The 26487-nt window shown below is 47.9% G+C and overlaps 1 protein-coding gene across 3 annotated transcripts in view; it reads right to left on the bottom strand.

The window, feature by feature from the left end:
- Positions 1-26487, bottom strand: part of ST3GAL4 (ST3 beta-galactoside alpha-2,3-sialyltransferase 4) — an 89636-nt gene that overhangs the window by 11973 nt on the left and 51176 nt on the right. The window contains exons 3-7 of one of the 3 annotated variants that reach the window (XM_026657946.2): positions 11633-11711; positions 7939-8020; positions 6800-6880; positions 6489-6586; positions 2176-2236 (exon numbers count right to left, since the gene is read on the bottom strand). In XM_026657946.2, coding sequence (XP_026513731.1) covers positions 2176-2236; positions 6489-6586; positions 6800-6880; positions 7939-8020; positions 11633-11648 — 338 coding nt within the window. In that variant the 5' untranslated portion in view covers positions 11649-11711. The remainder of the gene's footprint in view (positions 1-2175; positions 2237-6488; positions 6587-6799; positions 6881-7938; positions 8021-11632; positions 11712-26487) is intronic. The other 2 variants (XM_026657947.2, XM_026657945.2) reach the window with 2 other exon arrangements.

The following is a 26487-nucleotide window of genomic DNA, read 5'->3' as shown; positions in this document are numbered from 1 at the left end:
CACGCGCCCTGTATTTCTGACCCATGCCTCGCATGGTCCGTGCTTGACTAGCTCAGACAAGCAGACAGACCAGAACAAGAGAGAGCCAGTGCTCGGCTGTCAGACAGAATCACGGGCACAGCAAACTGACACTGCAGCTCGTTACCCGCCTGCCAAAAATCAACGGCTCGTTTTGCCGTATGTCCCCAGAGAGAGTCCAGCAATTTACTCCATTTTAGTGCAAACAAACCGCCAGGCCGCTGACTGGGGCTGCAGCACCATGACATCATGTCCTGGAGCACGTCTGTCAACACGGGGCTGGGTTACAGACCGCAAGTCTGCCAGGGGCTGGGAAATCCAATCCTGCCACTGGCTGCAGGAAGGCAGCACACTGGGGGGGGGGGGGGGGGGGGGTGGCTCATCCAACCAAATCCCTTGTGCACATCAGAAATCTGCCCATCAGCCTGGCATGCAGTTTGGCCACCTCGGTTCACAAGGGGCCCAAGGACTGGAACAGCAGGGGGGCTGCGGGGCAGGACTGAGGGGCGTCAGCAGAGACCCACGGACTGGCAAGGCAGGGGGGCTGAGCCACATGGAGAAACAGACTCTGTCCACCCCTCCCTCTCTCTCTTCTCACAGTTTACAAGGGGAGAGGAAGCAGCAGGAGAGTGGGCGTCTGCGGGACAATGCCAGGGAGGGGAGGAGAGATGGGGCAGGGCTACAGATGGGGGAGACATCTGGGCAAAGCCCCACATACACACCAAGGGAAGGAGAATGGGGCAGTTCGGGGATGATAGTGATCAAGAGGTCACTGGTGGGGTTTGGCGATGCGCTCCCAACACACACAGAAGGCCAGGGTCTCTGACAGTCAAACACCCCAGCACGTGCATTCACGCGCCAGAGGTGGTTGTGAAAGGGCGCCGCTCAGGGCAAGGGCAGCTCTACAGGTGGGCAGGGCAGCCTACGTAGGAGATGGAAAACTCCGACTTCAAAGCCCCCTCCACGGGTTAAATGAAGCCCGGCGTCGGGCAGTGGCAACACCCGTGCCATGTGCTGGCAGTCCACCAGATCTACGGCAAGACGGTGGGGAGACAGGGGGCATGTGCTTAGTTCAAGCGGGGAGATGTCCTCTCACTGCGGTGTACGTCAGGGACACCGACTGATACGCTGAGTCTCTGGTGCAAGGGGACTAAATCTGTGCAAGCCGTTTCTTCCTTTTGGCAAGTTCCCAAAGGGCAATAGTAGATGTCGGTTCTAAGGAGAGGTGAGAGCGACTTGTATGCTTCTCCGCCAGGAACTACGGATGGGAGGACATCTCAGTCCTAGGGTAGGAGTTCACCCACCTGGCTGCTGGATTTTCGGGCAGCCAGCACCTGAGCTGTTCTCCAGAGGGTTGGGGACTGGCGGTCAATTTAGGATGAATGAAAAGAACCTGACGACGGTGGCAGGGGGAGAGAGGGTGGTAGGAAAGAGACTCCCAGGAAAGAGGAGGAAGAGATGGATTGTACCCAAGAAGATGGTAAACATATGGACCTTCGCGCTGCCTCAGACAGACACAGTTGGTGGATGTTTGCATGACAACCCGACCCCAGCTGATGGGGAAGAAGACTCCATTATCTCTTCATCTTGATCCAGAGCCTGGTCAGATGATTTATCAACATCCACGAGGGGACCAAGAAGGAGAACGAGACACACATAGGCCAATATAAATGGACTTCAGCCTCCTTGGCATTCAGGCCAAGAGCTTCCTGTGTTCACTCTGAGAGGGGGCTCTGCTGGGTTTAAACCCAATTTTTGGTTCATTAAAACCTTTGCTAGGGATCTTCTCATCCAGCATGGGTACAGGCTGGCAGTGACTGAATGGCTCCAAATGCCACCTGAACCCCAGTGACCTACATGAAGTGACTCTGAAAACTCAAGGCCCTTGCCAAATCCCACACTTCACAGATGGCTCTAACTGGCCCAGCAGAGAAGCCAAGGGCCGGATGGGCTGTGGGGCCTGAACCCATCACAAGGGCACAACACACGGGGGGCAGAGGGGAGCTAGCCCTGCGCCTGACTAGTGGATAGATGGACTTGAGTCTCCAGAGCTCTCAGTCCAGCCCCTTCCAAAGCTCTGTGACGATCATTCACCTGACAATGGCAGCACGTGCAATCAGATGCGCTGGGAGGAAACGTTAGATGCACTGAAATTACCTTTGGATGCTTTCGGGCACCGAGTAGCTGGTGATCGCTAACACCCGGAGGAGAATGTCTTCTGCAAAGGAATGCAAGGGGGCAGTTAGTGAGGTCAGTCCTCCCCAGAAGCCATGAGATCCCCATGTCAGGCACAAGACCCCAGGCTACCCCCAAGCACCACATGGAAACCAGAGAGGGAATTCTTCTCTTGAAGAGCTGTTTCCCTGGGATCATCCCCTTTCCCACCATCAAAGGCTCCAACCCCTCCACCTCCACCCTCCATCCTCCCTCTGGCCAAAGGCAATTGGGCCTGGCCACCTTCCAAACCCAGGCCCCTCTGCCATGCGCTGACTGGCCGGGCTGGGGAGGTCAGGTAGAGAGAGGGGTCAGTGCAAGTAGCAAAGATGCTCTGAGCTCTGCCCAGGTCTTTCCCAGTGGACGGACCTTGCAGCACATCCATGCCGGAGCGTCCTCCTAGAGGCTGCGGCAGCCACGCGAGACAGAGAACGAGCCGTGTAGCAGGAAGGAAAGCGTGTAGTAACTTAACAAGCCCTGGGGCTGGCGGGGGAGACAGAGGCGGCCACGTACTTATTGATCAGGCAACGGTTGGAATAAACAACATGCACTTAGGTGCCTCGAAGCAGGAGCACTGAGCAAGACTGGGTAGAGCCTTCCTCAGCAGCTGTCCTGTTAACCTGTCCTCCCTGTGTCAGCACTCCCCAGCCCCAGGGCTGCTCCCAAATGCACTCGGTGCAGAACCCTGCTTCCTTGGGCACCCTTGTCTGACTGCATCCATCTGTTGTTTCTTGTCTTAGACTTAGATTGTACGTGTTTTGGGGCAGTTTGCACAGTACCCAGCAGAACGGGGTGTTAGGCCGTGACTGGGGCTCCTAAGTGCTACAAATAAATAATGACAGTAACAACAGACGACTCTCGCGCTCTCCAGAGGAGCCTGCATCTGCACCAGCAGATCTCCTACCCACTATTAACACATAGCGCTGCCCAGAGCTTCCCCCAGCACCTATACACCTCCCAGCTGCAATGGGGTTCACTACACACGTCAACACCCATGGGGCGGGCGGGCAAGGAGGAGCTGGGAGCAACCGGCCACCATCTGTCAGTGAACATGAAGTCTCACGCATCTCCATCATTGGATCCCTCCCTGCCATCCAAACCCCCGACGTGAACTGCTCCTTCCAGGACTGAGGACTTGGGTAGATGTTCAGGAGAGCTGGCAGGTTCTCAAGGGGAAATATTGAATGCACAACTGCAAACTATAATGGGAAGAGACCAATATGGCTCCATCAGGAGCCCTTTGATGACCTGAAAATCAGAAAAGAATCCTACAAAAAGAGGAAACATGGCCGAATTGCTAAGGAAGAGTGCAAAAGAACAGCACAGGCATGTAGGGACAAAATCAGAAAGGCTAAGGCACAAAATGAGTATTACCTAGCCAGGGACATGAAAGGCAATAAGAAGAGGTTCTTTAAATACATTAGGAGCAAAAGAAAGACAGCGGCAAGCATAGGTCCTTTACTTGGCAGGGAAGGAGAGCTAATAACTGATGACATAAAGAAGGCGGAGGTGTTGAATGCCCATTTTGCTTCAGTCTTCACTAAATAGGTTAATAGTGACTAGACACTCAAAACAATTTATATTCACAAGAGGGAAGGAACACAAGCCAAAATAGGGAAAGAACAGGTTAAGGACTATTTCAATAAGTTAGGTGTATCCAAGTCAGCAGGGCCTGATGAAATTCGTCCTCGGTACTTAAGGAATGAGCTGAAGCAATCTTGGAACCATTAGTAATTATCTTCAAGAATCCATGGAGGATGGGTGAGTCCCAGAAGGCTGGAGAAGGATAAACATAGTTCCTATTTTTAAAAAGGGGAACCAGGAGAACATGGGGAACCACAGACCGGACAGACTAACTTCAATATCTGAAAAATACTGGAACAAATGATTAAACAATCAATTTGTAAGCACCTAGAGGATAAGAGGATAATAAGGAATAGCCAGCATGGATCTGTCAAGAACAAATCATGCCAAACCAACTTGATTTCCTTCTTTGAAAGAGTTTCTGGCCTAATGAATGGGGGAAGCAGTAGATGTGATAGATCTTGATTTTAGTAAGGCTTTTGACACAGTCCCACATGACATTCTCATAAGCAAACTAGGGAAATGTGGTCTAGATGAAATTACTGTAAGGTGGGTGCACAACTGGTTGCAAGACGGTACTTAGAGAGTTGTTATCCATGGTTCACTGTCCAACTGGGAGGGTGTATCTAGCAGGGTCCCGCAGGGGTCAGTCCTGGGTCTGGTATTATTCTTTTAATGACTTGGCTAATGGAGTAGAGAGTATGCTTATAAAATTTGCAGATGACACCAAGCTGGGAGGGGTTGCAAGCACTTTGGAGAACAGGATTAGAATTCAAAACGACCCTGACAAATTGGAGAACTGGTCTGAATTCAACAGGATGAAATTCAGTGCAGACAAGTGCAAAGTACTTCACTTGGGAAGGAAAAATCAAATGCATAACTACAAAAATGGGAAATAACTGGCTAGGTGATCGTACTGCTGAAAAGGGCTATAGTGGATCACAAATTGAATACGAGTCAACAATGTGATGCAGTTGCAAAAAAAGGCTAACAACATTCTGGGGTGTGTTAACAGAAGTGTTGTACGTAAGACACGGAAGGTAACTGTCTCACTCTAGTCGGCACTGGTGAGGCCTCAGCTGCAATGCTGAGTCCAAATCCGGGTGCCACACTAGGAGTGAAGTGGACAAACTGGAGAGAGTCCAGAGGAGAACAAAAAGTATGATTAAAGGATTAGAAAACCTGACCGACGAGGAAAAGCTAAAAATCTGGGCATGTTTGGTCTTGAGAAAAGAAGACTGAGAGGGGACCTGATAACAGAGTTCATCCATGTTAACAGCTGTTACAAAGAGGACGGTGATCAATTGTTGTCCTACCTTCAGTGGACATGGAAAAAGTAGTAATGGGCTCAATCTGCCGCAAGGGAGATTTAGGTTAGATAATAGGAAAATCTTTCTAACTCTAAGGCCAGTTAGGCTCTGGGATAGACATCCAAAGAAGGTTGTGGAATCCTCATCATTGAAGGTTTTTAAAACCAGGTTTGACAAACCCCTGTCAGGGATGGTGTAGCTTTACTTGGTTCTGCCACAACACAGGGGGCTGGACTTGATGACCTCTCGAGGTCCCTTCCAGCCCCGTGTTTCTATGACCCTATCTGTCCCTGCTGGAGGGGAGCCCACCAGCTGCCAAAAGCCAGGAGGAGGGGGAGGGAGAGGACTGCTGCCATCTCCCAGCAGCAGTAGCAAGGGGATAAAAGAGACCCACATCTGCTGTGGCTTTTGCACAGAGAGGGACACATACACACAGGAACCAGTGGGGTATACACGACCAAAAGCAATCGCTATTACTTCAGCGTTGCCAGACTTTGCTGTGTTATGAACGATGTTAAGGCTCCTATAGCTTGGGATAGCCATCTTTTTACTGTTTTTAATCTAGATAATAGAGTCTTTATTCTCCTTTTTAAAAAGAGACTCAGTCATCCAGTTAGGGATCAGAAACAGTATCATGTGACTCTGACAACCAATCACGCATCATGGGCAACAAGTTGTTGCTAACCATTTGTGAACGCCCGACTAGCTGAACGTTTTTCTCACAACCTGGTCAAGCAACCGTAAACACCTTTGTAAGAATTCTATGATTTCTATGATTCTAAGACTTTGAAAAGGGGAGTAGAGTAACACTTCCAACAGGCTGATACCCTAGATTACATAAACCTAGTATGTTGCATGTGCACTTGCCCCTTTCTAAATAAAAAGGGAGGGATAGCTCAGTGGTTTAAGCATTGGCTTGCTAAACCCAGGGTTGTGAGTTCAATCCTTGAGGGGGCCATTTAGGGATAGGGGGCAAAAAAACAAATAAATTGGGGATTGGTCCTGCTTTGAGCCAGGGGTTGGACTAGATGACCTCCTGAGGTCCCTTCCAACCCTGATATTCTATGATTCTATAATTCATCTGTTTGTGGGTAATTCCCTAACCGAAAACAGGGGTCAGCTGATGAGAAGTTATTGGCAACATGCCCACGGAAGGGCCATGCAAACCATAAGCAAGTCCAGGGCAGAGCCAAGAGGCCACAGGAGAGAGCAGATCCAGCCACATTGGCTAGACTGCAAGTAAGAAATAGGAGGCGGCAGGAGAGACAGAAAAAGCAGGTGCGAAGGAGAATATATTTCCTTTATTGTGTGCCATGCTGCAGTTAACCAAACCCCAGGGATTGGTGCTGCAGGTTTGCTTACCGCTTCCTTTAGTCCCATATGGCAGCTCATACGGCGACCGGTTCTTCACCCAAAAGTAATCATTTAGGTGTAAAAACATTGGATGATCCCGTGTGTAACTGCAAGGAACACAGAGCCTGATTAGCCAGAGGGACGTGTTAACCTGAACTGAACTGGCATCTTCAGCTGACTTCACAGTCTATTCTCCGCCCTTTCCCTCACCCCCAGAGCCCGCAGTGCCAATCCTCCCCCAGCTCCCACATGCCACCCGTCGCCTGGGAGCAAAGAGCAGCCCTGCAAAGGCCCAGCTCCTGCTTGGGACAGTTACTCACTTTCCTATGAGCAGCGTGGCTTTCTTTTCCATCTCTCCTCGGGGACACGTCGTTCGGACATCTTGCACGGGGAAAGAAAAACTGTAAGGCAAACAGCAGAGATGGTGATTTCCCCAGCCTGGGCCCCGCTCGCATGACGCGCCGTCCTTTCCACGTCCGGCGAGCAGGCGTGAGTCCAAGTGAGAGCAGAGCATGTCACTGCCAGACAGTAACTGAGGGCTTGGGTCCCATGTCACCTCCAGGCCATGTGCCACTAGCAGAGCTTATTGCAGAGGAGTCATGGCAGAGCCTGAGGGAATCTCAAAGTCGGTAAAAGCACCCCTCTCTCGACTGACTGCTATATGCTCAAATACTAGGCTCTTAAGCCCACGCTAGAGAGAGAGCAGCATGCAGAGACCAGAGACGTCACTCGCGTCTTCAGCTCTAGGCACAAGCACCAAAGAAAACTGCCTAACATCTTTTTTCGACTGCTTATCCTCTGCACTTCTCTTTTAACCCTTCAGGTGCGTCGTCAAGTAGAGAAAAAGGTGCATTCTTATATCCTGTGAATTAACCCCGTCGTCTAACTCGGTCTGCGAACACGCATTTAAAACTACAAACAGCCTTCTCTGGGATTTTACCTCACGTAAGTTACTAAGTATTAGCTAACATGGTAAGAATGCACCTCTTAGTGAAGACAAGGCTTAGACGCTCACTCACCACGATCTACGGCCCAGATTTTGCAGGCTCATCCCAAATTCACCTTGGACAAGCACTGAGCTGTCCCCCAAAAATCATGATAGGCTTGGGCGGGGGAACCCCCAATGCATTGTTATGCAATGTCATCACAACAAGACGGCACTTACAGGCGTCCTTCACCTGTTGTGCGGCTGCATTATAATCGTGTTTATCCTGTAGGATGAACTGAGGAGGTGAATCTCACCAGCCGATCCAGACTAGATAGGCCTCCCTCTTATCTAGCCAGAAGTGGTGTCATTTAGCTATCCCCGCCTCCAGCTCCACACGGGTTCCTGAGATCGAGAGCGTGTCCCTTCCACGCACTGTGTCTTAGTCTCACAGCGGGGCAGCCCAAAACCATCAGGAAAGGGCAGAAGAGAAAAGGGACTTGCCCCCACTAAAACTTTAAAAAAGACACTCACAGATGTATGTACCTTTCTTCGCGGGATATATAGTACCACGCCATCACCAGAAAGAACACCAGCCCTAAGATCATCTTCCATCCTATGAGAGACAAAGAACATGCTATAATGCTAGGACCATGGAGCTGTCACCGCACAACAGGCAGACCTCCCATCAGCTCAATACATGGACCTTGGTTTACAACCTTTTAGCCGGATCTCAATTCACAGGCGAAGCCCTGTGTCAAAGCCAATTTGAATTCATTTTTTGAATAAGGTTTCATGGGGCAGTTTGTCAAATGCTTTAGTGGTGTGCAGATCAGTTCTCCTCCTTCCCTCCCACCCCTGGTGCCTATGGTATAATGCCAGGTCCACAGTAAACCATTGGAACTTACAGGGCCAGATTCACGCCAGTCCTAACTAACCCTTCCCAAAAATGAATATGTGAAGAAAATTCAGACACATTCCAAAGGAAGAGGAGATGCAATTTCTGGACCAACTTCTCTTCTTCGCTGACTTCAGTGGAGTTTTGCCCATTTACACTAGCAGGGAATTTGGCCCTCTGGCAGTGGTTTCTCATTAACCCTGCTTTCTCCAGAGCAGCGGCTGTTCCATTTTCTTGCTGTGCCTGTATGGAGAATGCAACTGACCCTTTCTTTCATTTCGTAGATTTTTTTTTAAGGCCAGAAGGGACCATTATGATCCTCCTCCTGCACAACACAGGCCAGAAATTTCTCTCCCTCAATATTGCATCAAACCCAGTTCTAGTGGTTGAGCAGGAGCAGGATTTTAGAAAAAGACATCCAACCTTCGTCTAAAGACTTCAGTATTATGGCAAACCCACCACAACCCTAGATAAGTTGCTCCAAGGGTTAATGGCTTTCCACTTAAAAGTTTGCATCTAATTTCTACCCTGGATTTATCTCGTTTCAGCTCACAGCCCACAACAGATCTTGTTATGTCTGCTAGATTAAAGAGCTCTCTATTAGCAGAATTTTTCTCCCCACAATGGGGAATTGCCTGAGGTGATGCTACTGGGATTTGAACTTTTGGTTCCAGTGGGTCTGGCCAACCAGCAGCTCAGCCCACCAACTCAGCACCGCCCTCCTTCTGCTGGCACCGTTAAACATCTAAGGAGCCTGCCCTTCTGCAGGGAGCAGTTGCCATTGTGTGACGCATGGTTCATGCAGCACGTTACAGAGGGTGGCACATGCTGCGCTCTCTCTCTCTCTCTCTCATATAGAGATTTTACCTTTAGTTTCTTTTTGTTTTGAGATTTCTCAAACTAGAATAAAAGTCATTCAGGCTCAAAGTGCTTGTTCGCTGGGTGTGTGGAAAAGCAAAATTTACAATGGCAAAGTCCGATGCATATTGGATCACTCGGAGAAAAATAAAGTTTGACAAGTCCGTATTTCAGCGCAAGATGCAGCAATACAGAAACCAACGTGTCTGCTCCATCAGTGACTGATGGGAGACTGAAGGTCCAATCCTGCCATTTAGGAGACTGAACTCCTCCATGATTTGAGGTCAACCTGTAGCTAGAATACAGGTCAAAGATATGGAACTGTTATTAAGAGCATCAGCGCTTACGTTAGAGAAAACTGTTATAACTCATCAGGCTACTGAGATAACTTCAATGCAAATGACTCTGACTGGGTGACTGGTTGTCAGACCAGAGAGCAGACTTGGGTTGGTGCAATAGGAGAAGAAAAAGAAGCCAAATGCATAGAAAACAGCTAACGGGGAACAACAGCATGGAGCCCAGAGTTTGCAGTGGCACATGATGCAAAAGGAAATGTCTGCCCAAGCAGCATCCAGCATGAGACACATACTGGAGAGGTGTGTGTCACACAAGAAGATGACAGAGAGGAAGCTGTGCTCACTGGTATAATGTTGAAGCGCAGAGGCCGTTAGCACCCATCAGCAGGGAGTCCCCAAAAATGGCACACCTGACCAGGTAAGGCTGGGGACAGGAGCACACCCCTGGGTTATGAAAGTTGAAGCAGCTGATGAAGTGTGGCTATTTGAGTCACGAGCACCGGTCCCACACAGCACTGAAGTCCTGGAGGGCGCCACGGAATAACCTCAGCCAAAGAAATTTGCATCTGAGATAAATTTATTATTTCTGCGGAACAGACACTTCCTGCTCAGCGGCTCCTGCTCACACGTAGTGAGTCAGAGCCATCTGCCAAGCTCCTTAGCTGGCCTAGACTCTTATATCCAGGTGCGGCTAGTGATATGTCCACCACAGGCTGGGCTGTTTAATCTAGCTTTACTGGTCTTTACAACCAGACTAGACCTTATCTGCCTGCCTTGCTTAGCCCTTGCGTTCACTCATCCAGAGTCACCTAACCAATCACAAGCTGATCCCGGCCGATGCACCTTGCCCCAGCCTGCCACAACCCCTTCCCTGGCTCAGCGTACCCTGCCTGCCACCGGCCAGCCACAACAGTCTCCTCACGTCTCTTCCCGCTGCCCAAGTAACAGCTGGTGTCCACCTAAGATGGAAGGATTCACAGTATTCCCCCATCACCTTCCACCTGCCTCACTTACTTGTTTATATTTGCTCATCACTATAACATGTAGGTACCAAGTACAGGGAGTAGAAGCTCCAGCAGGGACCTCTGGGAACTACATCCTAGTCCAGTCTCATATGGGCTGTAGATTCACGGGGCGGGGTGGGGGGGGTTGATTTCTCCTTCTCCAACTCCCTACCCCACCCCATAAACACATATTAGCCCAACCCACGGAGGTGGGAGGTGGGAAAAGACGGCCAGACCAGATACAGTGATAACTGTACATATCATGAGAACATAAGAACGGCCATACTGGGTCAGACCAAAGGTCCATCTAGCCCAGTGTCCTGTCTTCCAACGATGGCCAATGCCAGATGCCCCAGAGGGAATTAACAGAACAGGTAATCATCAAGTGATCCATCCTCTGTCGTCCAGTCCCTGCATCTGCCAGTCAGAGGTTTAGGGACACCCAGAGCATGGAGCTACACCCCTGACTATCCTGGCTAATAGCCATTGATGGAGCTATCCTCCCTCTCCCCCCACCCTCCTGGAGAAGACAAAAAGCTCCCTCCATCCTTCTGACCCCTTCTTTGTGCCACCTCATCACAGTGTGCACAACCCTCCACATACTGGCTGATCCTCCAGAGCCACCGCGAAGGACAGAATGAGATCAAGCCCCTGACCCCACTGGGAAGGTGATGAGTTATCCCTGAACTAGAGCCTGGTTCAACCACACGTGGGGATGTGTCACTCCTGTGCGAGGCTCCAGCCAATCCAGGAGCCAGGAGCTGGTCTGGTGACTCTCAGGGCAGGTATATAAACCGCTCAGGAGACAGAGCTGCTCCGTTTGCCCAGCTCACTTCATGGCTTGGAACTCTCCCCTGCCCGACAGTGGGGATAGACTCCACAGGCCTCAGCCTGCTCCAGCCCTGCTCTGGCTCCAGCCTGGCGCCCAGTCCTACTCCTGCCTTGCTCCAATCCTGCTCTTGACTCCTGATTCTGGCTCTGATCCTTGGCTCTGACCGTTGGGCCAAGCCATCCTTGCCTTGGTTTCTGATACCCACCTTGTCCCTTCCCCAGTTTGGGGGTCCCCATGGCACTACCAGTCGGTATTAGTTTTAAACACCACTCTGTACATGAATCACCCGTGACCCTGCAAACCCGTCTCAGGGAAAGAACGCAAAGCGACAAGGACTTACGGGACTTGTTGATCATTTTTATCAGCAGGGGAGGCGCCACCCGGTGGCTATTGCTCTCATCGCGGCCACTGCTGGTCACCTAGAGTGGGAAGAGGAAGACGCTTTGAGTCGTACCTGCCAGGCAGAACATCTGGTCACCCTGCACACATCCCTTCCCCTCCACGCTGCCTGGCACTGAAAGTCCTGCCTACAGATATTCAGTGCCATAGAAGCACCTGGATTAGTGTGGCCTGTGTAACAGTGATGCTAGCAGTTAAGATTTTATGTTAGCGATCACACACACACACACACACACACACACAGATGCTGATCATATATATCATCTGGTCACACACTCAGGGATTCAAAAGTGTTTCAGTGAATTAGGAGCATAAGTCACTGTTGCAAATGAGACTTTGGAAGATTTCTATGCAGAGAGATTACAGATCGGTGTTTAAATTATACATGCCCTTCAGTAAGAAAAAAATCAAAACCATTGAAATTTCTGTTTGAAAAAATATATTTTGTTCCATATGAACAAAATGTATTATGTTACAGAAATAGGACTTCAGATGTCTTACATATGAGCTTCTGTTTCCAGGTATAGTTCACAAACATTATATGCCATGAAATGCTGTAGGTCAATTGTTAAGCACTTTCACAGTACTAAAAAAACCTAACTATACATATGCGCTTCTAATCCATATTCACATAGCATTATATTTATGCAGCTGCATATTATTCCATAGGGTATTGCAGATAAAGACTAATAACTGTACTTCACTTCCCATGGAATCCCTGATGCATAGTACAACTAAACATAGATTATTTATTACGTTCTGAGTTAAAAACATGAAGAGTCATAAGTTCAGACTGCACAGAGAAAGTTTTCCCCATTGAAGAGTTCTATCCACGTTGTTATCAAAATAAATTAGACGCGAATACTTTTCCTTGCCCTAACTTTGCAAGATGGGGTACGCATAGTGATAAGCCACCTTCATTTTCAATTCACATTTTAAAAAAATTATTCTGCACACACACACACACACACACACACACACACACACGTACACGTACAGTGAGAGACAGCAACCGCCCAGACTGACAGCCGCTGGGTCTGCACCGCGCACCAAATGTTCTTTGCAGCTCCTGAACCAAGTAGACAGCTGCAATGCTGACGCATCACCAAGAAGCCAAGCAGATCAGGCAGGTATTAAAGCAACATACATCACGTTGGATGCCACGTACTTGGAAAGAACCAGATTCCTTTGATCCAGCCATCCACTTGGAAAGAGGCTTGGCTGGTGCTGTGTGTTTTGTAAAGACTTCTGCACTCACAGCAGTCTGAGCTCCCAAATACGTCTGCTCCACAAGCCGCCTTGTGACACATCGGGTGACTGCACCAGGGTGAAAGATCTCAGTGGAAAGGTTTGAAACCACCTTCCTAATTATCTCTTTGTGGTTAATTAAGGAAATATACTGAACAGGCCTTCCCCATCCATCTACAGCATGTTTACTTCTTTCAGAGCAGGTGTCTGCAAGCTGAGTGATTTTCAACAGCTCAGTCACTTGGTTTATTACTTGGGCTCCTGAACGATTCCATAATTAAGTCATGTTTCCTTGAAATCTTTAGGCTGCCGCGGATCTCCGCAGAGGCAGACACCCCTCTGGAGAAGCAGGGGAGGGTGCCAGCAAACCGGGCCAGGACATTCTTCCAAAATGACCCTGGCTCCACGCATCCGTCTTGCTGCTCTTTAGTCATTGGCCAGACAAACCTCAGAGTGTTCTCACGTTCCTGAGCAGTCTAAAACTCTTCCAGGGCACCGGGAGCCAGTGATTAAGCTCTCACCACTGCTTGACCACTCTAAGGTCAATGTTTACTTTGCCACACAATCCTCATTTCACTCCCCTCCCCACCCTCACTCAGCGGTCACCATCTTGGCCAGCGAAAGTCAAACAAAACTAATCTAAAGCCACCTTTATTCCAGGGGGGTGGGGGGGGGGAGGGAGGAGAGACACAGCTCGTTAAGAGCAATTCTCTTCTTGAGTTGCTGGGATACGCCACGAATCATTACAGGACGGAACAAATTAATTTCATAACCATGCGGCTCTTCAGAGCCGTAACAAGCCCTGGGATTCATTCCTTCGCTAAGTGAATGTAAGTGCTGGGGAACAGGTGCCAAAAGGACAGGCTTAGAGAAGCTTTGTTCTTCTGTTTATCCCTGCATTGCCCTGGCAACGTGCCTTATCCCGGATCTAGAACCACCATATGCAGGGAAGAGGATACTTCACTTGCCAGGACCCAATCAGTTGGGGTGCTGTGACCATTGCCAGTCACCAATATTCCCTCATTGTTTCTTTGTTCTCCCCTGTCTGGCTGTATCCAGCCATTCTCTCCTGCCTTGTACTTCAATCATAATCTTCCTGGGGCAGGGCCTGGCTCTTTGCCCTCTGTTCAAGAATCGCAGCGTTTAAGACCAGAAGTGATCACTAGATCATCTTGTCTGACCTCCTGTATTTCACAGGCCACCATCAGCCAGCACCCACGCACTAAACCCAACAGGTGAAATGACACTCCAGTATTGCTAGCCTCAGGAAACCAAGCTATTGTGTGTAGAGAAGAGACGGGACCAAAGCACGCCAATGCCCGAGGCCCCACCAGTGGCAGAGAAGAGCTACCAGCGAGGGGTAACTCGCAGTCCCTTCCAGCCTGGGCCCATCTGCAACAGTCACCTCCCATGAGCAAACTCTTGAGCCTTTCACTATCTGACCACCAGCAGGGCTCCCTAGGCCATCGATAAAGTCACCTGAGAAGTAACAAAGGACCAAAGGTGACCTTACCAACTGCAGGGGATTGAGAGTGCAGGATATACCTCCTCCATCCTAGCAGATAATAATACCTGCTTAATGCTCCACAGAACAGCTCCAGACAGTCTCTGCTGATAAATATGCCCTGGAGGAAGATCCCCTCTTCACGCCCACCTTGGACAGGAGTTTAACGCCAGCAATTATCTCCGTCTCACTCTCCCCACTCCTTACCTACCTGGATTCCAAGGCCAAAAGGGAAACATTGTAGCCATCTAGGTCTGATAAAAGGCCACGCTACTCCACAGGAGCACCAGGATTGGAACCCACGCCCTCCAGTATCAAAGGCTACAGCCTTACCCCTGTGCCACCACACCTCCTACACCTTGCTGCGAGGCCACTTTGGAGGTCAACATGGTGCATGCCTACCTTCTTTCCTGCCCAGACATGACTCTCTTCATAGCCCACAAGCGCCATTCAACATATCAACTGGAGGGGGCACTGCTGAACAATGTGATACTCCACCGCAGAGCTGCCCAAAACAAAGGATTTCTGGTTCCTGCGAAACGTCAATATTTTGATTGCTTTCATTCCACACTTTGGCATTAAACTATTTTTTTCAAAATTTCCCATGAACCACAAATCTAAAAAAAAATCAAATTGTTTCGGAAATACCGACCCCGAACGAGACCTGCTCCCCAGGACCAGGGCAGCCCCTGACTGACAGTCTTGTCGGTTTCACTAGGGCTGTGAACCTGACAAGAAATTTCAGCCAGCAGCTGCTGGAGCTCCTGGGGTCTGCAACTCTAGGGCAGGGAGTCTGAAAGTCCTGAGAGTCCCCAGGCTCCCTGTTGCAGATCTGGGAGCCAATCCTGATTAGAGCTGGGGCTTTCAGGCAGTAAGCCTGGAAACCCTGGCATGGCAAGGCTGCCCTGCAGCTCTGGACTCTAGGAAGTTCTGGGGTCTCCAGCCTGGCACTGCCCACAAGGCTAGGCTGCCCTGGAGCTGTGGACCCAGGAAGCGCTGGTTTCCCAGCAGCCCACTATGCAAGCTGGCAGGAAAGGATAGAAACTTGCTTGGCAGGCAGGTTTCTGATAGACCCAAACCATTTTCACAGGCCATTTGGGGATCAACACATGGGCATTTGGCAATGAAAAAGTTCAGAGAGGAAGTTCAGACTTGGGCCTTCTGGTTGATGTTACAGCTAGCCACCACGGACAGGAAGTGCATTTCTGGAGAGGCAGGGGTTCACTGCCAGTGAGTTTAATCTCAGCTGATTAAACTCACCGGGCATTCAGCCGTGTGCCTCTGGACCCCACCCAAAAGGATGTGCTCTAATTACCCATAATGTCACTGCCCATCTGTCTCATTGCCCAGTGAAACCACACAGCTGGAGGAAGTCTTTGCAGCTGGGTTGAGTGCACCCTGAGCACCAGGGTGTATCATTCACCTAAAACGCTCACCAGGGTGAGGCGATCTTAAAACAATATAGAACATTGGCACTTTTCTGCCACATTTCTTTGCTAGGAACTCACTGTGCTAACCAAACCCTAATTCTGCCTCAGCCCATCCTCAACGGTAGGTCAGCAGGAGTGTCCCCATTTTACAGACAGGGAAAGTGAGGCATAGAAGTCAAGTGACTAGCCCCAAGTCAGTGGGAGATCTAGGGACAGAACCCGGATCCTTGCCTTCCAGCTCCATGCTTTGGTCACTAGACCAGAGTCTTCCTCTGTAATCCCAACCACCCACACACTGCACCTACTAATCTACAGCCATGGCAAAAAATGCTTCGAAATGAAGAATGGCATCAAAAAAGATTGAGGGACGTGTGAGGTTTGTTTTGTAAGTCATTGTGCTACACAATAACCAGTGATCGCTGAACCTCACCGCCTAGGACACTGGGTTCAACCGAACCTCTACACATTCAGCTGCTTTGCACAACATACCTGTTACCCATGCCCACCTGGGATGGAAGGCTCTCAAGAGCAAGGTTCAGCTTGCAAAATGTCCCCTCCTCTCACAGAGGCTGGAGACGCCACCAGGCACAAACCTTTCCATGGGATTCCACCTTCCTAAGAAAACTGAGTTCATGGAGCTGTCTCAAATGTCCCCTTTCCCATCCCCCAAAAAGATCCAGTAGAGTTGGGTTCTTATTGTCCCAGCCTGGTTTGTTCCCAGCCCAATGCTTCCTCCACTGGATGGGATAAGAGCAGTTCCCGAAAGACAAGAACATAAAAATAGCATCCAGCTCTGCTGCACTGTAGCAGGTTTGAGATCCATGCACTCTGGGGCCGTCCTAACCAGATCCTCACACACCAATAAATAGGACTGAAAACTGGGCTGCAGCTCAGAATGTCCAGCATGGCCGTTCAGCGGTCTACGTGAAATGAGTTTGCTGGGTCTCAATTTTGCCCCCATTTCCCACAAGCACAATTGGCAGCAGCCGGCCATCTCTGCAGATAAGTCGAGGGCTGGCTGTATCGGGGGTCTGACACCTAGGGCTGGGCCCCGGAGCAGCACAGAAGCATCCTGTAGGGGCAGTTAGCACCTTTGCAGTGTCTGCACAGCTGTGGGTAAACGGAACACTTTGGTCTCCAGGGTGGTCCATCTGGTCCCTTCACCAGCTCTCACCTCATTGGAAACCCTTCACAAAGGAAGAAAAGAGTAACCAAGAGAAAAATCAGCACCCGAGATGGACCCGCACCACACACAAATACCTGTGTCTGCAGGTGACTATACTGGTGCTGCCACTGGTGAAAATCATGAGCAACTCCACTGACTTCATTGGAGTGACACTGGTCTAAACAAGAGCAGAGTCAGGCCAATTTATTGAAGAAGGCGCACTCATAACTTCATTGTTTTGTCGAATTTCCCCAGCTGTAGGATTAGCATATCACCTGCTTTCCAGGGGTAGGAAGCAATTAATTGCTTGTGGGCTGGAAAGCGTTTTGAAGGTGAGAAGTGCTACATAGTTGCAATGTCAAGAATTACTGGGGTTAGCAACAAGCCTGCGAAGGATTCCTGCGCTCTTTCGGGCACCGCCATCCTCTGTCTTTGTTTAGTCACGTCATATAAATTTCTTTGGTTCTTTAAAAGCAAACCTATAATCTTGACTCAAGGAAACATTTAACTAGAGAGAACGTGGATAGCACATAAAATATAAAGTAAACACAATTAAACTTTAAAGCGAATGAACAAATGAACTGGAGTACTGGATGAAAGGAATCTGAAGAACACACACACAGAGCATGAAATAAGGAGTGACAATTAGTCATTTTGTTCGTAGTGTTGCTCCAGACGTGTTGGTCCCAGGATGTGACACACCAGGTGGGTGAGGGAATAGCTTTTATTGGACCAACTTCTGCTGGTAAGCTTTTGTTTGACCTGAAGAAGAGCTCTGTGGAGCTCCAAAACACATCTCTGCCAACAGAACTTGGGCCAATAAAAGATATTACCTCACCTACTAGAATCATACGAACATAGGACTGGAAGGGGCCTCTTGGATCATCAAGTCCAGTCTCCTGCTATCCCAGACCACCCCATCAAATAATCCCCTTCATAAACATAGCCTGCTTCACCTTAAAACCAGTCCGGTTTGTTGCCCCCACTGCTCCTAGTGGGAAGCTGTGCCAGAGCCTCTCTCCTCTGATGGTTAGAAACCTGCCTCTAATTTCCAGCATAAATTTACTCATGGCCACTTTAGCCCCATTTGTTCTTGTGCCGACACCGTCCTTTAGCTTCAGTAGCTTTTCTGCTTCCCTGGCATGTACCTCCAATGTATTTATGGAGAACAATCAGATCCCCTCTGAGCCTCTGCTTTGCTAGGCTAAACAAGCCCAGCTCTTAGTCTCCTCTCATAAGATAAGCTCTCCATTCCTCTGACCAATTTAGTAGCCTCTTCTGCGCCTGTTCTAGTTTGAATTCATCTTTCTTGAACATGGGTGACCAGAACTGTAGCCAGTATTCCAGATGAGATCTCACCAGTGTCTCTTACAATGGCATTAATACGTCCCTATTTCTACTGGAAATACCTCGCCGGATGCATCCTCGGACCACACTTGCCTTTTTCATGGCCACATTGCATTGGTAGCTCATTGCCACCTTGTCATGGCCTAATACACCCATTGGAGTGGGCTCTAGACAGTGAATCTGGAGACCTGAATCTATTCCAGACTCGCTGGGGGACCTTAGGGAAGTCACATCACCCATCTGTAAAATGGGGCTGATATTCTGACTTGCTTCTGTAAAGTGTTTTGACATCCATTGGTGAGAAGAGCAAAGTATTAATAACAAACAAGGAGGAGGGGCACATGGAGAGCAGGACTCAATAGAGCAGCATACTGCATCTCAGTACCCATTGTTGCACTATCCAAGCTCTTCCCAAGTAACTAATGGCTACATCTCGAGGTCCCTAGTGGACTTTAAATCTTCTGCTCTTCTCTCTGTCCTGTGGAAGGAGAGGGCTAGGCTTGGGGTATACACGTTTGGAGGGAGTGGGGGGTCTGAGTGGAACAGCTTTGCAGAGCATCTGAATGCAGCCAGCATCAGGGTTAGTCTGAACTCCACTGGAAGTTAGTTTCACAGCCAAACCCTTTCGATTCAGAGACATTTGGCCCCATCAACTGGGCAATCAAATGGTGTTGCCATTTTTGTTTGTGTGTGTCTGATTGACTGAAATTTCTGAATGAGGCATAGTTTCAAATCAGAAAACCAGAATTTTTCATTTCGAAAATATCAGAAAGAAACATTTCAACAATTTCAAAATCTTCAACGTTTTTTCAGGTCGGGAGATTCAAATTCAGCTGTTTGGTGAACAGCTTCGGTTTTGATGCATTGGGATCTTTTGACAAAAAAATGACTAGTTGAAATAGAATTTCTATAGAATTGAAATTCCACGCTTGAATAATAACAGTATAGCAGTAAGAATATATTACCAACCACCTAGCCAGGATGGTGACCATGATCATGAAATGCTCATGGAGACCAGAGGGGCTACAGAAACAGAAAACTCAATGATAATAGGGGGTTTCCACTATCCCCATATTGACGGGGAACATGTCACCTCAGGACAGGATGCAGAGATAAAATTTCCACACACCATTAATGACTGCTTCTTGGAGCAGCTAGTCCTGGAACCCACAAGGGGAGAGGCAATTCTTGATTTAGTCCTAAGTGGAGCAGAGGTTCTGGTCCAAGAGGTGAATATAGCTGAACTGCTCGGTAATAGCGACCACACTGTAATTACGGTAAATATAATACCAAAGAATCCCACCACCGTAGCATTTAACTTCAAGAAAAACTATGCAAATATGAGGAAGATTATTCCTTTTAATTTCCATTTAACTCTCAGAAGAGTGTAATACTTGCAAGTTGCATGAAAACTATTTAAAAACACCATAATAGAGGCTCACATTAAATGTATACCCCAAATCTAAAAAAAACAGTAATAGGACCAAAAAATGTCACCATGGCTAAACAGAGTAAAAGAGGCAGTTGGGGCAAAAAGGAATCTTTTTAAAAATTGGAAGTCAAATCCTACTGAGGAAAATAGAAAGGAGCATAAACTCTGGCAAGTCAAGACTGTAAAAGTATAATGAGGCAAGCCAAAAAAGAATTTGCAGTGCAACTAGACACAAAAGACACAAAAACTAACAGAGGGAAAAAAAAAGAGTACATCAGAAACAGGAAACCTGCCAAATATTCAGTGGGGCCACTGAATGATCGGGGCACAAAACGAGCACTCAACCAAGACAAGGCCGTTGCTGAGAAACTAAATGAATTCTTTGTGTCGGTCTTCACTGCAGAGGCTGAGAGGGAGATTCCAACACCTAAGCCATTCTTGTTAGGTGACAAATCTGCGGAACTGTCCCTGATTGAGGTGTCAGTAGAGGAGGTTTTGGAACAAATTGATAAATTAAAAAGTAATACATCACTAGGACCAAATGGAATTCACCCAAGAGTTCTGAAGGAACTCAAATATGAAATTGCAGAACGATTAACTGTGGTGTGTAACCTATTGCTTAAATCAGCCTCTGTATCAGATGACTAGAGGATAGCTATGTAAAGCCAATTTTTTTTAAAAGGTTCCATAGGCGATCCTGGCAATTAGAGGCTGGTAAGCCTAATTTCAGTACTGTGGTTTAAACCATAGTAATGAACAGTTAGCAGATATACAGATGAACATGATATGTTGGGGAAGAGTCAACATGGCTTTTGTAAAGGGAAATCATGCCTCACCAATCTATTAGAATTCTTTGTGGGTGTCAACAAGCATGTGATCCAGTGATATAGCATACCTGGACTTTCAGAAAGCATTTGACAAGGTCCCTCACCAAAGGCTCTTAAGCAAAGTAGGCCATCATGGGATAAGAGGGAAGGTTCTCTCATGGATCAGTAACTGGTTAAAAGTTAAGAAACAAAGGGTAGGAATAAATGGTCAGTTTTCACAATGGAAAAAGCTGTAAATAACAGGGTCACCCAAGGATCTGTACTGGGATCTGTGCTGTTCAGCATATTTATAAATGATCCGGAAAAGGAGGTAAACAGTGAGGTGGCAAATTTGCAGATAATATAAAATTACTCAAGATGGTTAAGTCCAAAGCAGACTGTGAAGAGTTACAAAGGCATCTCACAAAACTGGGTGACTGGGTAACAAAATGGCAGATGAAATTCAATTTTGATACATGAAAGTAATGCACATTGGAAAACAATCCCAACTATGCATACAAAATGAGGGGGGGGGTCTAAATTGGCTGTTACCACTCCAGAAGGAGATCTTGGAGTCATCGTGGATAGTTTTCTGAAAACATCTGCCCAACACGAAACAGCAGTCAAAAAAGTGAACAGAATGTTAGGAACCATTAGAAAAGGAATAGATACTCACTGCCATATTATCATAATGTCATTATATAAATCAGGTACGCCCACACCTTGAATACTGTGTGCCGTTCTGGTGGCCCATCTCAAAAAAGATAGATTAGAAATGGAAAAGGTGCAGAGAGGGGCAACAAAAATTATTGGGGGTATGGAACAGCTTCCATATGAGGAGAGGTTAATAAGACTGGGACTGTTCAGCTTACAAAAGAGATGACTAAAAAGGATATGATAGAGGTCTAAAAAATCATGACTGGTGTGGAGAAATGAATAGGGAAGTGTTGATTACCCTTCTCATGACCCAAGAACCAGGAGTCACCCAATGAAATTATTAGGTAGAAGGTTTAAAACAAACATAAGGACCCACAACACACAGTCGACCTGCAGAATTTGTTGCCACGGGATGTTGTGAAGGCCACAAAAATAACTGGGCTCAAAAAAGGATTAGGAGAATAGATCTATCAATGGCTATTAGCCAAGATGGTCAGAGACGCAACCCCATGCTCTGGGTGGCCCTAAATCGCTGATTGCCTGAAGCTGGGAATAGATGGCACAGGGGATGGATCACTTGATAACTGCCCTGCTCTGTTCATTCCCTCTGAAGCATCTGGCACCAGCCACTGTTGGAAGACAAGATACTGGGATAGATGAACTGGTCTGACCCAGTGTGGCCGTTCTAATGTTCTTAAGAAAATTTCCCAACAAGCTCCAGCACGGCTTCCTGATGGGGACCTCCTGCACTGCCCTAGTACAAACACCACAACAACACTGCCCATTCTTTCAGAACCTGCGGAATCACTGTAATATAGCCTGGCCTCTCTCTTACACTTCCCACCCTGCTTCTTTTCCTCTTGATTTTGACGCCTCTCCTCCTCCTCAAGGAAAGGGGGAGATCCAGCCCGTCCATTGCTTGAAACAAAAGAGGTTTCATATGGCATAAAACCTTGGGTTACCAGCCCTGACAGCACTCCTTGCCATAAAGCAGTTTAACCTGTTTGTAACAGATATGCAGAGCCACATATAATCCTGTTAACGCAAATCAGCCAGTTAGATATATGAATATTTCAGCCAAAAAACACACAGCAACTATTCAGAAACTTCCCCTCCCCGAACACGTCCTCTAGTTCCCAATTAAGATGGCCAGCTAGCACTTATGTTGGATAGCATCTTCCATGGCAAGGATTCCATAAAGCAGGGCCTGGATTGCGTCCCAGAAAAGGATGCAGAAGGCCAACCAAAGCACGCTAAGTGGGACTTAATTGATGCACAGGCCTGGTGTTGATTCTCAACTCGGGGGGCCAGTTCCAGAGGAGGTACAGCACAGTTATGCACGAGAGACAGGTAAACTGTGCCCAGGTACAAGCATGTGCATGAGCTCCTGCTTCAGCTGTTTATTTGGATTTGTTTAAAGAGCGCCTTGAGTAATCTGATTTAAGATAACGATAACCTAGTGTGCCTTGGCAAACAACCACTTGTTTGCCACACTCTAAAATCCTGTGGGTGTAACGCACAGTCACTTCTGATGGGAAAAAAAACCACAAAAGTTAATCCTCAAAACAAAAAAGTCATCATGCGACTAAGGCCTTGGCTACACTGGCGCTGTACAACGCTGCACTCAGGGATGTGAAAACACCCCCCCCCCCCCCGACCGCGAGGGGTGCAGCGCTGCACGCTCGCTCGCAGCGCTGCAAGCTATTCCCCTCGGAGAGGTGGAGTGCTTGCAGCGCTGCAAGAGAGCTCTCGCAGCGCTGGCGGCGCGACTACACTCGCGCTTCACAGCGCTGCCGCGGCAGCACTGTGAATCCCCAAGTGTAGCCAAGGCCTAAGCAGCAAGAGTAATTGAATCAATGCAGAAGAGCACAGCTCAGGTTTCACACGGCCTGGTGGACTCTGGAAACTAGCCCGTGTGCATATCCAAAGATCACCGGGAGGTCAAGGATGATTCTCTCTATTGTGATAGCACCTACCCTACTCATGGACCAGCACCCCACTGTGCTAGGTGCTGTACAAACACAGCAAAAAGGTAGTCCCTGCCCCAAAGAGCTGTCAATCTAAAATCATATCGTACCGTCAGAGCACTTTTCTTTATTATCTTCTTGGGCATCTCAATTAAAAGTGTCTCTTATTTTTCAAGTCTGTAAGAAGTCTGCCTAGGCATATGTACAACCTCCCCTACTACTTCTGTCAGAAATATGCCCATTACATTCCTCAGTACAACTGACCCCAATGAAAGACTTGGTGCCAAACCAACAGCATGCAACCAGCGGGTTAAACATACAGGCCCAGATCTGCAGCTGGCGTCATTCAAAGTAGCTCTACTGGTGACTCAGACTCCTGCATCAGCGGGGCTAAGTTCAAAACTGGATGCCTTTCTGAAGATCTGTCCTAGTGACCGCAACTGAGTAGATGATCACCATGGTGATCTGACCTTAAAACCTATGAAAATGTATAACCATTTCTCTTCTTGTGGCACAGAAGCCATGAGCTCTGCAGCTGCATTGATTCAACCAGTCCTCCTGCATCCCACACTGCTGTGCTTCAGATTGGGAAGGTACACCATACCTGCTGCAACCCAGCCACAGTGTTGGGAACTATGAGATAGATGCTTCCAGAGTCCCTGCATGCACTAGCCCAGTCACAGGTGCACATCACAGTGGGTGTTGTTACCCCAACACAGCAGTGGCAGGAAGATCCGGCAACGTGAGACTGAGCTCAGCCATCACGTGACCCGGCAATGTAACAAGCCACGCCCTGCAGCAGTATCCTCACTGAACACAGAGGTCATAAGAACAGCCATACTGGGTCAGACCAAAGGTCCATCTAGCCCAGTATCCTGTCTTCCGACAGTGGCCAATGCCAGGTGCCCCAGAGGGAATGAACAGAACAGGTAATCATCAAGTGATCCATCCCGTTGCCTATTCCCAGCTTCTGGCAAACAGAGGTTAGGGACACCATTCCTGCCCACCCTAGATAACAGCAATTGATGGGGACCTATCCTCCATGAATTTATCTAGTTCTTTTTTGAACCCAGTTATAGTCTTCGTCTTCACAACATCCTCTGGCAAGGAGTTCCACAGGTGGACTGTGTGTTGTGTGAAAAAAAACACTTCCTTTTGTTTGTTTTAAACCTGCTGCCTATTAATTTCGTTTGGTGACCCCTAGTTCTTGTGTTATGAGAAGGAGTAAATAACACTTCCCTATTTACTTTCTCCACACCGGTCATGATTTTATAGACCTCTATCATACCCCCCCCCTTAGTCATCTCTTTTCCAAGCTGAAAAGCCCCAGTCTTATTAATCTCTCCGCATATGGGAGCCGTTCCATACCACTAATCATTTTTGTTGCCCTTTTCTGAACCTTTTCCAATTCCAATATATCTTTTTTGAGATGGGGCAACCACATCTGCATGCAGTATTCAAGATGTGGGCGTACCTTGGATTTATGTAGAGGCAATATGATATTTTCTGTCTTATTATCTATCCCTTTCTTAATGATGCCAGCATTCTGTTCGCTTTTTTGACTGCTGCTGCACATTGAGTGGATGTTTTCAGAGAACTATCCACAATGACTCCAAGATCTCTTTCTTGAGTGGTAACAGCTAATTTAGACCCCATCATTTTATAGATATAGTTGGGATTATGCTTTCCAATGTGCATTATTTTGCATTTATCAACACTGAATTTTATCTGCCATTTTGTTGCCCAGTCAACCAGTTTTGAGAGATCCTTTTGTAGCTCTTTGCAGTCTGCCTGGGACTTAACTATCTTGAGTAGTTTTGTATCATCTGCAAATTTTGCCACCTCCCTTTTTATCCCTTTTCCCAGATCATTTATGAATATGTTGAATAGGACTGGGCCCAGTACAGACCCCTGGGGGACACCACTATTTACCTCTCTCCATTCTGAAAACTGACCATTTATTCCTACCCTTTGTTTCCTATCTTTTAAGCAGTTACCAATCCCTGAGAGGCCCTTTCCTCTTCTCCCATGACAGCTTACTTTGCTTAAGAGCCTTTGGTGAGGGACCTTTTAAAAGGCTTTCTGAAAATCTAAATACAGTATATCCACCGGATCCCCCTCGTCTACATGCTTGTTGACCCCCTCAAAGAATTCTAGTAGATTGGTGAGGCGTGATTTCCCTTTACAAAAACTATGTTGACTCCTCCCCAACAAATTATGTTCATCTATGTGTCTGACAATTCTGTTCTTTACTATAGGTCCCTGCAGGACTGTTTTCTTTCAGATGCATCAGCGGCTGAGCTGTTAAGGGCACAGCTGCACTGACCTGCCAACAAGTGTGACTTTGACAAAGCAAAGCAAATTCCACCTGAGCAATGCAGCACAGCAGTCACCAGTCAACTGAAGGCAAAGCTAGTCAGCACAGGTTCAGATAGGGTGGCACGTGGAGCAGGCATCTAAATGGTGGAAGTGCAAAGGAGGAAGAGGAGAATTGTTTCAGGTGGGATAAAGGGGTAGAATTAGGATGCGGGAGCAGAGTAAATGGTGAAATCCCGCTCTTTGCAGAAGGGCACAAGGACTAGCTAGGCGTCACAAGGCCTCTTGCACTAGTAGGAATTTCATCCAATGTCTAAACAAAAGTACTCTGGTCAAAAGGAAGAGTTATGTTTGAGAGCGTGTCCAGCTAGCACCCAGAACATGGTATGACACCACTAAAATTTGACAGCTTCAAGGATAAAACCCCGCACCTAACATTAAAATGCCTGGAATTAAACAGAAGAGAGCCAGCCAATTCCAGCCTTCCAACTGCAAGGGAATCCCTCTGGATTTATGGCTCACTAGGACAATCTGTAACCCACTCACCCCCACCCTTTGGTCCTAGGACTACAGGGGTGTGAACGGGCCACTTCACCTTGAAGGTCCCTTTAACTGTGACACTCGGGGACCTTTCCCAGCCCTGAAGAAGAGCTCTGTGTAAGCTCGAAAGCTTGTCTCTCTCCCCAACAGAAATTGGTCCCATAAAAGCTATTACCTCACCCACCTTGTGTCTCTAATGTCCTAGGACCCTCATCACTCATTGCCAAATCCATCCAACCTTAACTCTGCCCCCTGAAACTTGCACAAATACAGAAATTAGTGATTTCAAAAGGAAAAAAATAAAACTTGGGGGGGGGGGAAATCAGTCTAGCTTGAAAATAAAAACAAATAAAAAGTGTTTGCCAAATCCCCATCAGGCTTCTT

This window comes from Terrapene carolina, unplaced genomic scaffold, assembly GCF_002925995.2.
Source record: "Terrapene carolina triunguis isolate 2854851 unplaced genomic scaffold, T_m_triunguis-2.0 Scaffold374, whole genome shotgun sequence".
NCBI lineage: Eukaryota > Metazoa > Chordata > Testudines > Emydidae > Terrapene > Terrapene triunguis.
Note: the sequence above shows the minus strand (reverse complement) of the source record. Positions and strands in the feature narration are given on the sequence as shown.